The sequence below is a fragment of the Mobula hypostoma genome, chromosome 27 (genome assembly GCF_963921235.1).
Source record: "Mobula hypostoma chromosome 27, sMobHyp1.1, whole genome shotgun sequence".
NCBI classification, from domain to species: domain Eukaryota; kingdom Metazoa; phylum Chordata; class Chondrichthyes; order Myliobatiformes; family Myliobatidae; genus Mobula; species Mobula hypostoma.
In genome coordinates, this window is record NC_086123.1 from 13898298 (window position 1) to 13912105 (window position 13808).

At 37.6% G+C, this 13808-nt stretch overlaps 1 protein-coding gene across 1 annotated transcript in view; it reads right to left on the reverse strand.

Annotated features, from left to right (window-relative positions):
- tpcn1 (two pore segment channel 1) overlaps positions 1 to 13808 on the reverse strand; it is an 86589-nt gene that overhangs the window by 24010 nt on the left and 48771 nt on the right. The window contains exons 7-15 of the mRNA XM_063034342.1: positions 10601 to 10635; positions 8239 to 8297; positions 7002 to 7101; positions 6766 to 6882; positions 5235 to 5359; positions 5025 to 5073; positions 3760 to 3823; positions 2779 to 2823; positions 2282 to 2338 (exon numbers count right to left, since the gene is read on the reverse strand). Coding sequence (XP_062890412.1) covers positions 2282 to 2338; positions 2779 to 2823; positions 3760 to 3823; positions 5025 to 5073; positions 5235 to 5359; positions 6766 to 6882; positions 7002 to 7101; positions 8239 to 8297; positions 10601 to 10635 — 651 coding nt within the window. The remainder of the gene's footprint in view (positions 1 to 2281; positions 2339 to 2778; positions 2824 to 3759; positions 3824 to 5024; positions 5074 to 5234; positions 5360 to 6765; positions 6883 to 7001; positions 7102 to 8238; positions 8298 to 10600; positions 10636 to 13808) is intronic.

Genomic DNA, 13808 nt, shown 5'->3' on the forward strand with positions numbered 1-13808 from the left:
CTCATGAGTGAAGTGGCAATTCTGGACTAAACTTGAATTGACAAAGGTTGCTCGACAGTTGTTTCAGGGCTTGAATACTATCACCTCTTATGAAGTTAAATAGAGGGACACAGACGATAACAGAGCTTTGCTTCCGGATGAGCTCAATGCCTTCTATAATCGCTTTGACCATCAAACCATGGAGGAATCTTCACGAACTCCCACAGCCCCCAATGATCCTGTGATTTCAGTCTCTGAGGCCAACGTGTGAGCAGCTTTCAGGAGGATGAACCCACGAAAAGTATCCGGCCCAGATGGGGTATGTGGCCAAGTACTAAAGACTAGTGATGATCAACTAGTTGGAGTGTTCAATGAGATTTTTAACTATACCGGTGCCTAAGAAGAACATGGTAATCTGCCTCAATGACTATTGTCCAGAAGCACTTACATCTACGGTAATAAGTATTTTGAAATGTTGGTGATGAAACATATCAACTCCTGTCTGAGGGGCGACTTGGATCCACTCCAATTTACCAATGAGAGCAAAAGGTCCACAGCAGATGCCATCTCATTGGCTCTTCACTCAACCATGGAACATCTGGACAGCAAAGATGCATACATGAGGATGTTCTTTATGGACTACAGCTTGGCATTCAATACCATCATCCCTTCATAACTGATCAATAAGCTTCAAGACCTTGGTCTCAATACCTCCTTGTGCAATTGGACCCTCAATTTCCTCACTTGCAGACCCCAGTTCAAATTGGCTACAACATCTCCTCCAGAATCTCCATCAACACAGGTGCACCACAAGGCTATGTGCTCAGCTCCTGCTCTACTCCCTTCACACTCATGGCTGTGTGACTAAGCACAGCTCTAATGCATTATTCAAGTTTGCTGATGACAACACTGTCGTAGGCCGAATCAAAGGTGGTGATGAACCAGCATATAGGAGGGAGATTGAAAATTTGACAGAGTAGAGCCATAACAACAGCTTCTCACTCAATGTCAGAAAGACCAAGGAGCTGATTATAGACTTCAGGGGAAGGAAACCAGAGGTCCATGACCCAGTCCTCTTCGGAGGATCAGAGTTGGAGAGAGTCAGCAACTTTAAGTTTCTCTGTGTTATTATTTTGGAGGACCAGTCCTGGGCCCAGCACATAAGTGCAATTATGAAGAAAGCATGGCAGTGCCTCTACTTCCTTAAGAGTTTGCGAGGATTTGGCGTGACATCTAAAAACTTTGACAGACTTCTATAGATGCATCTGAGGCCTCCGTCGGCCTCTGGATATTGTGTCCTAGCTGTCCAGAGAAGCTCTTGAACCAATCAACTTCACTTGTCTCATCAGGGAAATGTTCACACAATCTATGAGCTCACTTTCAAGGGCTCATCATCTCTTGTTCTCGATATCTATTCCTTACTTATTATTATTAATATTATTTAATCTTTCTTTTTGTATTAGCACAGTTTGTTGTTTTTTCACACTGGCTAAACATTCAGGTTGGTGCAGTATTTCATTGATTCTGTTATGGTTATTATTCTATTATGGATCTATTGAGTATGCCTGCAAGAAAACGAATTTCAGGGTTTTATATGGTGACATATATGTACTTTGATAATAAACTATGTCTCTGAATGTCATTATTCAAGAAATTAACAATTATAGAAAAATATGAGCCAGATTTTCAATTTGGCTTAAAATACATTACCGTGCAAATGTCTTAGGCTAGGCTGCCTTAGGTGCCTAGCCTAAAACCTTTGCACAGTAATGTAGTAACTTTATGCATTGCAATGTACTGCTTCTGCCATTGGCACTCCTTCTCTGTTACCTGTCCCACACCACTTCCACAGTGCCCCATCCTCGTCATTCCCAACATTACCCTCGTCATTCCCAACATTCTTTACTCCTGCCAGATTTACAAACTCACTCTCTGCTCCACGTCGACAAACACAGTACTGTGCAAAAGTCTTAGGCACCCTAACAACCAAAAGCATTGAAATAAAGTAAAAGAAACTCCCACACTTACTTGCACTGTCATCTTTTTAAGAGTTGGAAACTCCACTCAAATGAAAGAGGTAGCCATTTTTACATTACTCATCCCTGACAAGAAGTTGAGATGCTGGATATGAATTGTCCCAACCCTTTCCTATTATGATAGTCTGAAATGAGCTGAGCTATTAATAGTGGATAACCAACAGTTGTATATAGAACTGCCAGTTCTCACTCAGCTCAATTCAACTCATTAAACAGTTCTGACTAAAACAGTTACAAAGATCCAGGAGCAAAGTATGTCTTGATACCTTTAATCATGAGTGTCTCTGCCAGTATCCAAACTCCATTTACAGCAATTACAACATCTGTAATTGAAAGACAGATTTATTTTAATCAACATAATTGCACTTTTTCAGACAGCATGTAATTAATTTTGTAATGAAGCTTGGGGGATTGGCTAAAGATTATAATTCACTCAAAAGTAGTATTTTGAATAATATCTGTAATTTTTATCATGCTATAATATTAATACAATGCAGAAAAGCCTCGCTCATTTTTTCTAATATTCTTTCAGAAATCAATAAAAATGTTTGGAAAAAAGTTAGAACATGAAAGCATCATAATTTAGATAGGATCAATAAATTTCATTTATTCTGTGACAATGCATTCACATTTCCACAGATGAAACAAAGTTGCAGTCAGAGTTTTGAAATGTATTTATTCTGCATCATGAAGGTAGTTTTAAATACAAATTATTCAGCATGAATCAAGTAGTATAAACTGAACAAGGAATATATCTACTCACACATGGCATATTGGAATGCTTTGGACTTCACAAGGATATTAATACCTATAAAAACAAAGGTAAGATTTATTATTCACAGCAAGTTAAAATGTCCATTTTTTAAACGTGTTGAAGTCTCCAGATAATAAACTGACATTTGCATTATGATTTGAGGTTAAAACTATTCAAACTATATTAAAAATTACTACACAGGAATTGTAGGATCATAGCAAGTAATGATATAGAAGGTTATTTGGCATACTATATCACATGCTGGTCTGAAAGAGTTATTCAGAAAAAAAAACTTCCCCTTCCCAAATCTTGCTCCTACCTCTCTAAATTAAGCCATTTCAAGCCTCTGCACTGATGTTGCCTGACTCATCGGATATTTCCAGCACTTTCTGTTTTTAAGACATTTCAAATATTCAAAGAGCGATTTTCAAAACTTCATGAAGAGTTTGGTCTTCAGCATTGTTTACATGAAAATATTGTCCTGAACTCTACTTTGGTCCTCTACCAATTACATCAAATGAGTGCCCTGATTAGGGAAATGGGTCCTTTCTGTTAATCTGAACTAGGCCTCTAATAATTTTGATTTCGTCTTGGCTCCTGTACCCTAACAGAAAGAAGCCCCAGTAATATTGTATGTTAACTTTGCAGGATAACTAATTTTGGATAATAAATGTACCAAGCATAGCAATTTTAACAAAATCTAAAAATGAAATCCTAAAAAATGCAAAATAATTTTCTTTTTAATCTTGGGCTGAGATATTTAAATTAGACGTAATATTTTCGTGCTTAGCAGCTATTATACAAACAATGAGACCAATCCACAGCTTCATAATTCATTATAATCTACAATATATTTACACTGTGAAGTAAATTAAAAATTAAATGAACTAAAGGTTCTTAAAGATTATGTGATAATTCCTGTATTTCCAAAATATAGGATATCCAACAAAGGGCTCGTAATTTCAATAGATCTGCCTCAATAAAACTTACCTTTAAAAATAAGAAATGGAGTATGTGGGAGGTCATAAAACCAATAGTCTCCACTTCTTTTTGCCTAGTGGTGAAAAAGCAATATCAAACAGTAATCAATTGAAGTATATATTTGTTTTACATTAACAGTAGCTACTGTTAAGAAATATAATAAGTAAGTGATAACTTATTGAGCTATGGGTAACAATTTCACACTCCCAAAAGCTTAAGTATAAAGAGTGTGGGTGGAAGAAGTGATTGAACTATGTAATGAATCTACTGCTTGACTCTGGCTTTCTTCCAACCAAAGCAATGGAAAATATATTCCATTAAAAATGTTGGATTGACAATATAGTACTGTGCAAAAGTCTTGGGCACATATATATATATATATATATATATAGCTAGAGTGGCTAAGACATTTGCACAGTACTGCATTTGTCGATGTGGAATGGGGAACGAGTTTGTAAATCACTCCCCACTTTGCTGGTGGGAGCAGAGGATGTTGGGAATGGTGAGGCAGAGCGCTGCAAGAGGGGTGTGGGACAGGTGGCAGAGAAGGAGTGCCCGGCGTGTGGGGCAGCACAGTTGCAGGCACACCCAGCCCTGAGACATCAGGAAAAGTCATTTGATTCCAAACAATTGTTTGATTGATCGTTACAGAATGTCTCTCTGGTGCTTCCCGCTCCCTCCACCCTCCCTTTCTCTCTTCCCAACCACAATTCCCCTCTCCCTGCCCCCTTTCCACTCTCAATCGAGACCCATATCAGAATTTGGTTTGTCATCACTCACATACATCATGAAATTAGTTTTTTTTCTACAGTGCAATACATAAAATTACTATAGTACTTTGCAAAAGTCTTAGGCATGCTAGCTATTTATATGCACCTAAGACTTTTGCACAGTATGTATTTCAATTAAATAAGGCACATTGTAAGTCTACTAATTTCTTAAAAAGAGCCAAAAATAAACACAATTCTAGCAAGGATCTTCCTGTTAGATAAATTAAATAAGTATTTAATTATTAAATATAAAACTGTTGATTAAGTTTATAGCACATTTTGGGAAAACAATAAGACATGAGCACTCTATTATAAGCTTAATAACTTTAATATTGGATTTTACTCTGATTTTGCATCACTTTGTTGAAGGTTAACTATAAGAATTAAGTTGTAGTGTTGGTAAGATGCACAACTTTACAGTTTTCCAACATAAACAATCATCCAGGTCAGAGCGCAGTTCAGAGCAGCACAAAAGGCAAATTATATAATTTACACAATACTTACTTTCCATTTTAATCCAGTAACTTCATAGAAGTTGTAAAAATCTTCTATTCTGTAGAATATATATATTTAAACAGATAAACTATTCATATGTTTGTAATCTTAGCAGGCATAGTTGATACAGTACGTTTCAATATAGCACAGATTTGGAAAGAGATTTAAATATTTTCAAAAAAAAATTAAAATTAGGACATAATTCCTGAAAGTCCTTACCCAAGTAACTCTGTACTGCTTTTCTTTAGTGCTTTGAAAAGGAGATATTTATCTCTAGAACTCATTCTTGGGTTATAGAATCTCATCAAGCCCTCAAACTGTTTGAAGGAAATGCCATTAGGCCTCTGCAGTAAAGAATATAACATAAAAATATATATGATTTATGTCTTTTACTGTGCGCTGAATTTCTCTGTGAGGCGTTGACATATAAATCTTTAAAGACCCATGTTCATTCCTCATTCTTTATGATGAACAAGATCTCAGGAGACAGGGAGCATTGAACACTGAAGGTGCTTTCACTCCCCCTTGGTTGGTTATGAACAATAATCTTCAATTGCCAAGAAAAACTTCTTCATTTAGAAAGACTATATGGATATGATCAAGGCACTTGACTAAATAATAGGCACATAAGGATAAGAATGGAAGGTATGCTTGCGTGGAATTGATCATTGCTTACAAATGGTACTAAGCCACACTTCTTTTTCTCTGTTATAAGATTTTTACTTATCTCTCTGATGAAACAAGTTATGGTTCAGTGCAAGACCATGTGCAAAACAGGAGGATGTCTACATACATGGGTTAGTTTATGCCCCTCAGAGACTCAGCCTAGGATTTTTTAAACAGGGTAGAAAATAATTTGGCCTTTCTCACTTTCTGGCTGGTGGTGCCTGAAGATGGCTGAGCAATTTCTCCTACAGTCATGGGGCTAAGCAGACTGAGGCGTGCAGTTTGGCAGGGATCACTCCTGGGCTTCCTCCAAAAGCTTTGCAAAGTCTGTGGACACCTGTATGAGGCTGCCCGAGGTTGAAAGTATGTGGTCTCCTACGTTACTCTGGGTGATTTTTGAGACACTGTCCACATCACCCTGGCTGACAAAAATGGTTTTGTCCTGGTGAAGCAATTCAAGCCTCTATCGTGAACAGAAATATTCATTCAGCATTTTAAAAAGCTGTTCTAACGATGATAGGTACAAAATATGCAAGTCCTGTGTGCATTATTCATTTTTATATAGGGTACCATTACCACTATGAACTACTTTTTAAATGTAAAGTACCACAGACTTAACAAAGCTGACCGAAAACAGTAATTCATTATACATGACCCCAGTTGGGATATTTCTGAAAGCATTATATAGAACTTCTCCAGCACTCTAATACTTAATCTACAGATGATATTGCATATTCGCATAAATCTATTAAAGTGAATTTTAATATTCTATTTTTACTATCACTGAAATACTTCCTCTTAGTGTGAATTTCTGTGTCACTTGGTTGAAAGTAACAAAAGAAACAAAAGAATAAGTTTTTACTTAAGTTATTGTCTTGGTTTTGACCTAAATTAAGAATCGCAAGTGATTTATGTAGGGTTTATGTACAATAACAAAATAGGTTGGCCACTTCCTGCAGGAATATGTTAATAGATTTGTGCTAAGATTTTCTACAACAAATAAATTGCTAAATTATAGGATTAATCTTCAGATATAAGAAATCTTTCAGTTATTTATGTATAAAAGTGCTTGTACAGCACTTACCCGTTTGCTGACCAGAAGGTTGAAGGCGTGCTCTATTGCTAATCGTTTGTGCAAAAGCAGCGATTTGAATTTCTTCTTTTCAACATCATTAAATGTGTCAAACACCACAGCAAGAAGCTGGAAAATTTTGGTCAAATTACAATTTTAAGACAACGTTTATAAATCAAACAAGTGCTGTCTAACAAATTCACAGTTTGCTTTTCATGTCTTTTGAAATAATATTATTCAAAACATACCAGATTCATGATGAAGTAGAGTTCGATGGATAAGTACACAATAAAAAATACACAGGACCAAGAATTCTTGAAATAAGCTGGCATCATCACATCTGGAAAACTACAGAATTAGTTATGTTTAGTAAAGTGTAAGAGATGACTGTTTTACTTTTAAATTTAACCCCACTTTTCTCCTTATTTCATCCCTGGAATAAGTGACTGTTGATAATTCAATTAAAAGAACATATACTTGTGGAATATACAAAATAGTTCGCTTTGATGGTTGATTCCGGATTGTCTGATGTTAGTTAACTGTAGAGGTATTGTAAACTTTATCTTTCTTTCTCCAGAGCACACACTATTTCATTCGAAATATTCAAACGAAAGCTTTCCACCCTTAAGCACAGGAATCTTGAATCTTAATCCAGCATTCCCACCACCTTCCAAGCTGAGACAGTAGTTAGTACAAGCCTGAAATTAAACTTTAGACCTTTCCAGTTTGTCAAGCTGAAGACCATATTCTTATGCAAGAAAAGGAAGGTAATTTTTCAATTTTACAAAGCTAAACACAGATCATAGAAATACTTAAATCACACAGGAATGTCTGTGGGTAATTTCTTCAGTTATTGTGGAAAAAAAACCAAAGAAATTGGGTGGCAAGGTGGAGATACGTCTCTACCAAAGGAGGTGTATGGCACACCTTCGTTCCGTTATCCTTCAAATCGCCCTTGGGCAAGGTGTAGCACCTGCTTAGTCCCCTCAATCAGGTCACGTGAAGCCATGGGAGCAGATGGTGGATGGTTGTATGAGCAGTTTGTACATATCACAAGTCATGATTATGTGACCACTGACACTAGGCATTCTCTGAAGAGTCTTGATAATGACTGGAGACAGTTCTCTTGTAAAGGCAATGGCAAACCACTTCTGTAGAAAAATTTGCCAAGAACTATCATAGTCAAAGACCATGATTGCCTACGTCATACGACACGGCATGTAATGATGATGTTGACCGTGAAAAGTCTTGCTTCAGCTGACTGAAATACCTTAACAAATTATGCTTCTGGCTTACATTGAGAAAACATTTGCTATGATATTAATTGACAATTGTTCACTTAATATTAATTGAACTAGTATCTAGCAATGAAAAATAAAGCTTCTTTCTCTACATAAAGACAAATTCCCTGTGAATAATAGTGTTGAAAAATACAGTTATTTCTATTCTGCTCCAAATTGAGTTGAAGCATTTATGTAGACTCACTTAGCTGTAGTTAGAAGAACGAACAAGCTGACAAGGCTGTCTTCTGGAGTACTAAAATACTGTAAGCAAGAAAAAATACAGCGTCATCTGAGAAACTGAATCCTATATTTACATTATGAAAACAAAACTTCATAATTTTACATATTCTTTTCAGTCCCGTATAGTCCATGAAGAAAAAGTACAGGAATATATGCCAGACACAGAAAAATGGGACCAGCTTAGATGGACACCTTGGTCAGCATGGATGAGCGGGCCCACAGGGTCTGTTTCCATGCATGACTGTGACTCTCTAACCCACGAGCAGGATGGTGGTTGTCAGAGGACTGGGGCTTGGGACCAGGTTAAGCAATTCAAGAATTGAAAGCTTAGGAGGAAATTGGGGATGGGTATTGCGAGGATCAGAGGTAGCCTAATGGTGGGGGTGAGGGGGGGGGGGTGTGACTTACAGCTAAATATATTTGGTGAACTTGCCTGAGTCAGTTTCACAGCACTGGACTGTGGCCTGCTCAGGAAAAAAAATTTTTAATTGCATTGCTACAAAGAAAGTATTGCAATGAAAATTGGTAGTTCTGAGACCACCAAGGATAGCTACACCTCAAAACTAGACAGGTGAATTCACCCTACAGTACAATAAATGAGTTGTGCATGGGATGTGAAAGTTGACAAGTGTGATTTAGAACCACATGTGGCCAGAGGTCAGCTCAGCAACATTCTACTTCATGGAAAAAAAAACATTTTCAATACCTGGCATGGGCAAATAAAATGTTATACCATGTTTCTAGGTCAGAGGATCAGAACACCTTGAAAATGTCTGCTTATCTGAGAAGTCTGATTTAATATTTTTTTTGAACAGATGTCCAAAGTTGAGGATAGTGGTTTTGGAAATGAATGTTATTTATTTGAATTTTCAGAAGGCATTTGATAAATTGCTTCAAAGGAGACTGACAGCTCAAATTGAGCCTTGTGGAAGTGGAGACAAAATATACAGTTGGCTTGGAAACTGACTGCAAGGATCAGGGAGAGCAAGGAGAAAATATAAATGACATAGATCTGACTTCAGGCGTTGCACAGGATTTGTCACAATCATTGAAGAGTTAGATGAAGAGGTGCCAAATCTTCCAATAAATAAACATTAGATGGCATTGCAAGTAGTGTAAATGGAGGTGTAGACTAGAAAGTAATAATGTAAGAAAAGGGGAAAACTGCAGCAAAATAAATGTCACTATTGTGAATAAAATTAGAAAATGCTGGATATACTATCGGGTCAGGAAACATTTGTAGAAATTTCATCAATTCCAGTGCTACCTCAGTTTCTTTCTGCTGTTGCTCCTTGACCTGAACAGCATTTCCAGCATTTAGTTTTTATCTTGGATTTCAGGTATGTGCAGTATTTTGCTTTTTAATAATGGTGATTAAGAGGTCATCCACTGGACCTAAAATGGTTAGTCAGAGCATTTTAAAAATTGCTACAACCAGGAAATATCCAAAGTGATTTAGAGGTCCATATCTAATCCATTACAATTCAGAGATGCTTTCAGAAGATAAATTTTAAAAAAGAATGAAACAGTGATCTTAATATTTGATCTGGAGTCAGAAGATGCAAAGCTGTACAAGTGCTGGTTAGTCCAGATAGCTTCCATTGTTGTGTGTTCAATATTTTTAGATGTAAAGGGAAATTGATAGGATAAATAAAATAAATATATTTTCAAATGTTGCTAAGTACAGGATGACGGCATACAACACAAAACTCAGAGCTCATGGGTGAGGAAATGAACCTATAACCAAAGGGTACTAGAGGTTTGTTAATGGCATTTGCTTAACATGGTGGAACTGCAGTTAGTTCTGCCTCTGCTATACAGTTCCAGCCATCCAGAAATGATTCTGACCAGATACTGCCTGTGCGGAAAAGAATAAACAGTTGATGTTTTGGGCTGAGACCCTTCTTCAGGACTGAGAAGGAATGGGAAAGAAGCCAGAATAAAAAGGTGGGGGGAGGGGAAGGGGAAAGAAGTTTGCTGGAAGATGATAGGTCAAGCCAGGTGGCTGGGAAAGGCCTCCTCCACTTTTTTATTCTGGCATCTTCCCCTTCCTCCTTTTTAAACAGATAGTGAAAATATGAAACAATGTAGGTCAAGTTATGATGAATCAAAAAAAAGCTCAGGCATCTTTTTTAAAACTGGTGTAATATAGCTATACAATCCTGAGAACTAACAAGCGATTAGACAATATTATAGTGATTGTACAAAAGTCACCAGGATTATTCTACTAGAATGTTAATTATAGGCACAGCTAGTGTAGTGTACTTAAATAAAAATACAGAAGAGACCAACAAACATTTTGGTCATTAGCTACCACTACTTACTGGATCCAACCGATTGGCAGAAAACAAATAAAAACCTATAGAAAGAAAAGATACGGTGTCACATTCTGGAAGACATAATAATTACAGACTCACACCCTGAGATGTAAACATATTTGCAAGGATGAAGGTCAAAAGACTTCATGCACTTAATATTTTTCCATTCTTATTCTTTCCTTGCTTTCTACATTATGGTGGCAGGTACAAACAGATTTGAAGTTAGCTGCACTGGAGCTGGCTATGTGACAGAGGTCGAGCTTTTTCCTCCGTTCATTTGGAATATACTGTAGAAATCAGAATGTTAACATTCACAGCTGTTAAACTGTATCTTTGCATTTTGAGTTGTTGTACCTATACATTATTTCAATTTCTGAAAATGTTTAATTTACAGTCCTGAAATTCTGCCCTTTCATAAACCACAGTTAAAGATTTCATTCACTGTAATGACCCACATTTTTCTCATTCACATCAGATGTTTAACTGATTTAATTCCAGATCTAACTACTGCTTTATCATGGTAACATTATGTACATGCCTGCAAATGAATCAATTCCATAGATAGCATCTCTGTCATCAGTCCACTATAAACTTTTGCAAGTTTTGCAAGATCCCATACCTTTGCTGAAACCATATGCAACTTATGCTTCAATCCATTTATCTTCTTTGAAGGGGAAAGAAAAGCTAACTAAACTGGTGGTGGAATGTGCTCTGCTTGTAAAAATCTCATCGTAATTCCCTATACATTTTCCCTGCATAGAAACCAATTAACAGGAGCTTCGACATGCATTCAAAGCTCGACCCATAAGTGATATTATCGAGTACAGCCTGGAACAGTACTGATGAAGGGCCTTCACAGTAATGATACTATGTAATCTGCAAAGGATCACGGTCGATTCTTTCCATAGAATTTGAAATTGCTATACCGACAATCCCCCTTGTTACGGGGGTGGTGTTTGTGTTCTTAAGAAACAGAAACATAATGCAAATCCCTGTCATCTGTGCATACACCAAATATAAATTTGAAATAAATAAGTTTTGATTATTTGTGTTTTAATTTGCTTTTTATTTCACATAAATTCTATGAGATTGAATATTTGGTAGTATTTGTAAATTCTGGAAGGTCAAATTTCCTTTATATGAATGATTGTAACACAGTGGTCAACTGTATATTTTTGCTAAAACTAACTACAGAATATTTAAATTGGTGTCAGGAATATTGATGACAGGGGAAGCAGCTAAATGACGCCTAGAGTATCTTCTTAGAAGACCTGTAAAAATCTCAGACACTTCTACTCTTTTTGAAAATTAAAAAAAAAATTAATGTTCATTTGTTGAAAATGCATTTTTTCTTCTGAAAAAGGCTCACTTTTCTTGCAAGAATCTTGCACCTCAGTCTCTCAGGTAAATGTCACTGTAATCAATGAAATCTGAAGAGCAGTTTCATTTATGTTTAGTAACTTAGTTTTGGTGTTACAGGTGTCCCCTGCTTTTCGAACGTTCGCTTTACGAAACCTTGCTGTTACGAAAGACCTACATTAGTTACCTGTTTTCGCTAACAGAAGGTGTTTTCATTGTTACGAAAAAAGGCAGCACGCGAAAAAAGCAGTGTGCACCCCGAGCAGCCAAGCTCCTCCCCCGGAACTGCATTCTAGTCGGCACTGCTTAAACACGTGCCCGTGAGCAGCCGTTAGCAGGATGAGTTCTAAGGTATCGGAAAAGTCTAAAAGAGCTTATAAGGGTGTTACACTTACTGTAAAACTAGACATAATTAAGCATTTTGATCGTGGTGAACCAAGTAAGGACAAAATGAGTTTGGCTTGTGGAAGCTGACCAAGATGATGTTGAAGAGGTTTAGGCATCCCATGACCAAGAACTGATAGATGAAGAGCTGATGCAATTAGAAAGGGAAAGGATAACAATCGAAACCGAATACAGTAGCGAATGGACCGAAAGTGAAGTCGTCCAGGAACTGAACGTGAAGCAACTGCAGGAGATTTTTGCTGCAATGATTGCAGTAAAGTACAACTTTAATTTTGAAAGGGTACGTAGGTTTAGGGCATATTTGCAAGATGGTTTGAGTGCTTACAAAGAACTGTATGATAGAAAAATGGGCGAGACTAAGCAGTCAAGCATACTGTCGTTTTTCAAGCCTTCCACATCAGCCACAGCAGGCGACGAATCTCGACCTTCAACATTGAGGCAAGCAGACATAGCAGAAGATGACCTGCCTGCCCTGATGGAAACGGACGACGATGAAATGACACCCCAGTGTCCCACCACCCTAACCTCCGGGCCACGGACCGACACATTGCCGCGGAGAATGCAGCGGTAGCCGGGACGCACCCAACACATCTTTAAGAAAAATGCCGAAATAAACATAATTAGGTGCCGCACGGCGCGTAAATGTCGGCCCAGATCAGAGGCAATTGCCGAGTGCGTCACCTCTGATCTGGGCCGACATTTGCATGCCGGGCGGCACCTAATTAATTAGCTTGTTTATTTTGGCTTTTTTCTTAAAGATGTGCTGGGTGCATTCCGGCCACCGCTGCACCACTGCATACTTCGCAGATCGGTATCAGTTCGATGCCTGGAGGTTGGGGACCACTGCACCACCCCAGCCTCCGACGACTCAGCCTAACACACCATCATCAGTGTGCTCAGCGCTGTCTTCCCGATTCCGGTAAGTGATACTACACTGTACATACATTATTTCTACTTTATATAGGCTGTGTATGTTTATGTGTTATTTGGTATGATTTGGCAGCTTCATAGCTTAAAGGTTACTGGAGAGAGTGCTTCTGCTGAGAGTGATTGCGCGAGATTTTCTCTACGGAGAACAGTGTGGCAATGATTGTAGGAAAGTATTTCTACTTTATAAAGGCTGTGTATTTATCATATCATTCCTGCTTTTACTATATGTTACTGCTATTTTAGGTTTTATGTGTTATTTGGCATGATTTGGTAGGTTACTTTTTGGGTCTGCGAACGCTCACAAATTTTTCCCATATAAATAAATGGTAATTGCTTCTTCTCTTTACGACATTACGGCTTACAAACCGTTTCATAGAAACGCTCTACCTTCGGATGGCGGGGGACACCTGTATTACAATTTGACAGTCACATGCAACAAAGAGATTGCAAATTTCATCCTCACTAAATGACATACCTTCCATTCACATATATTATTGAAGCTTGTCCCAATCATCAATTG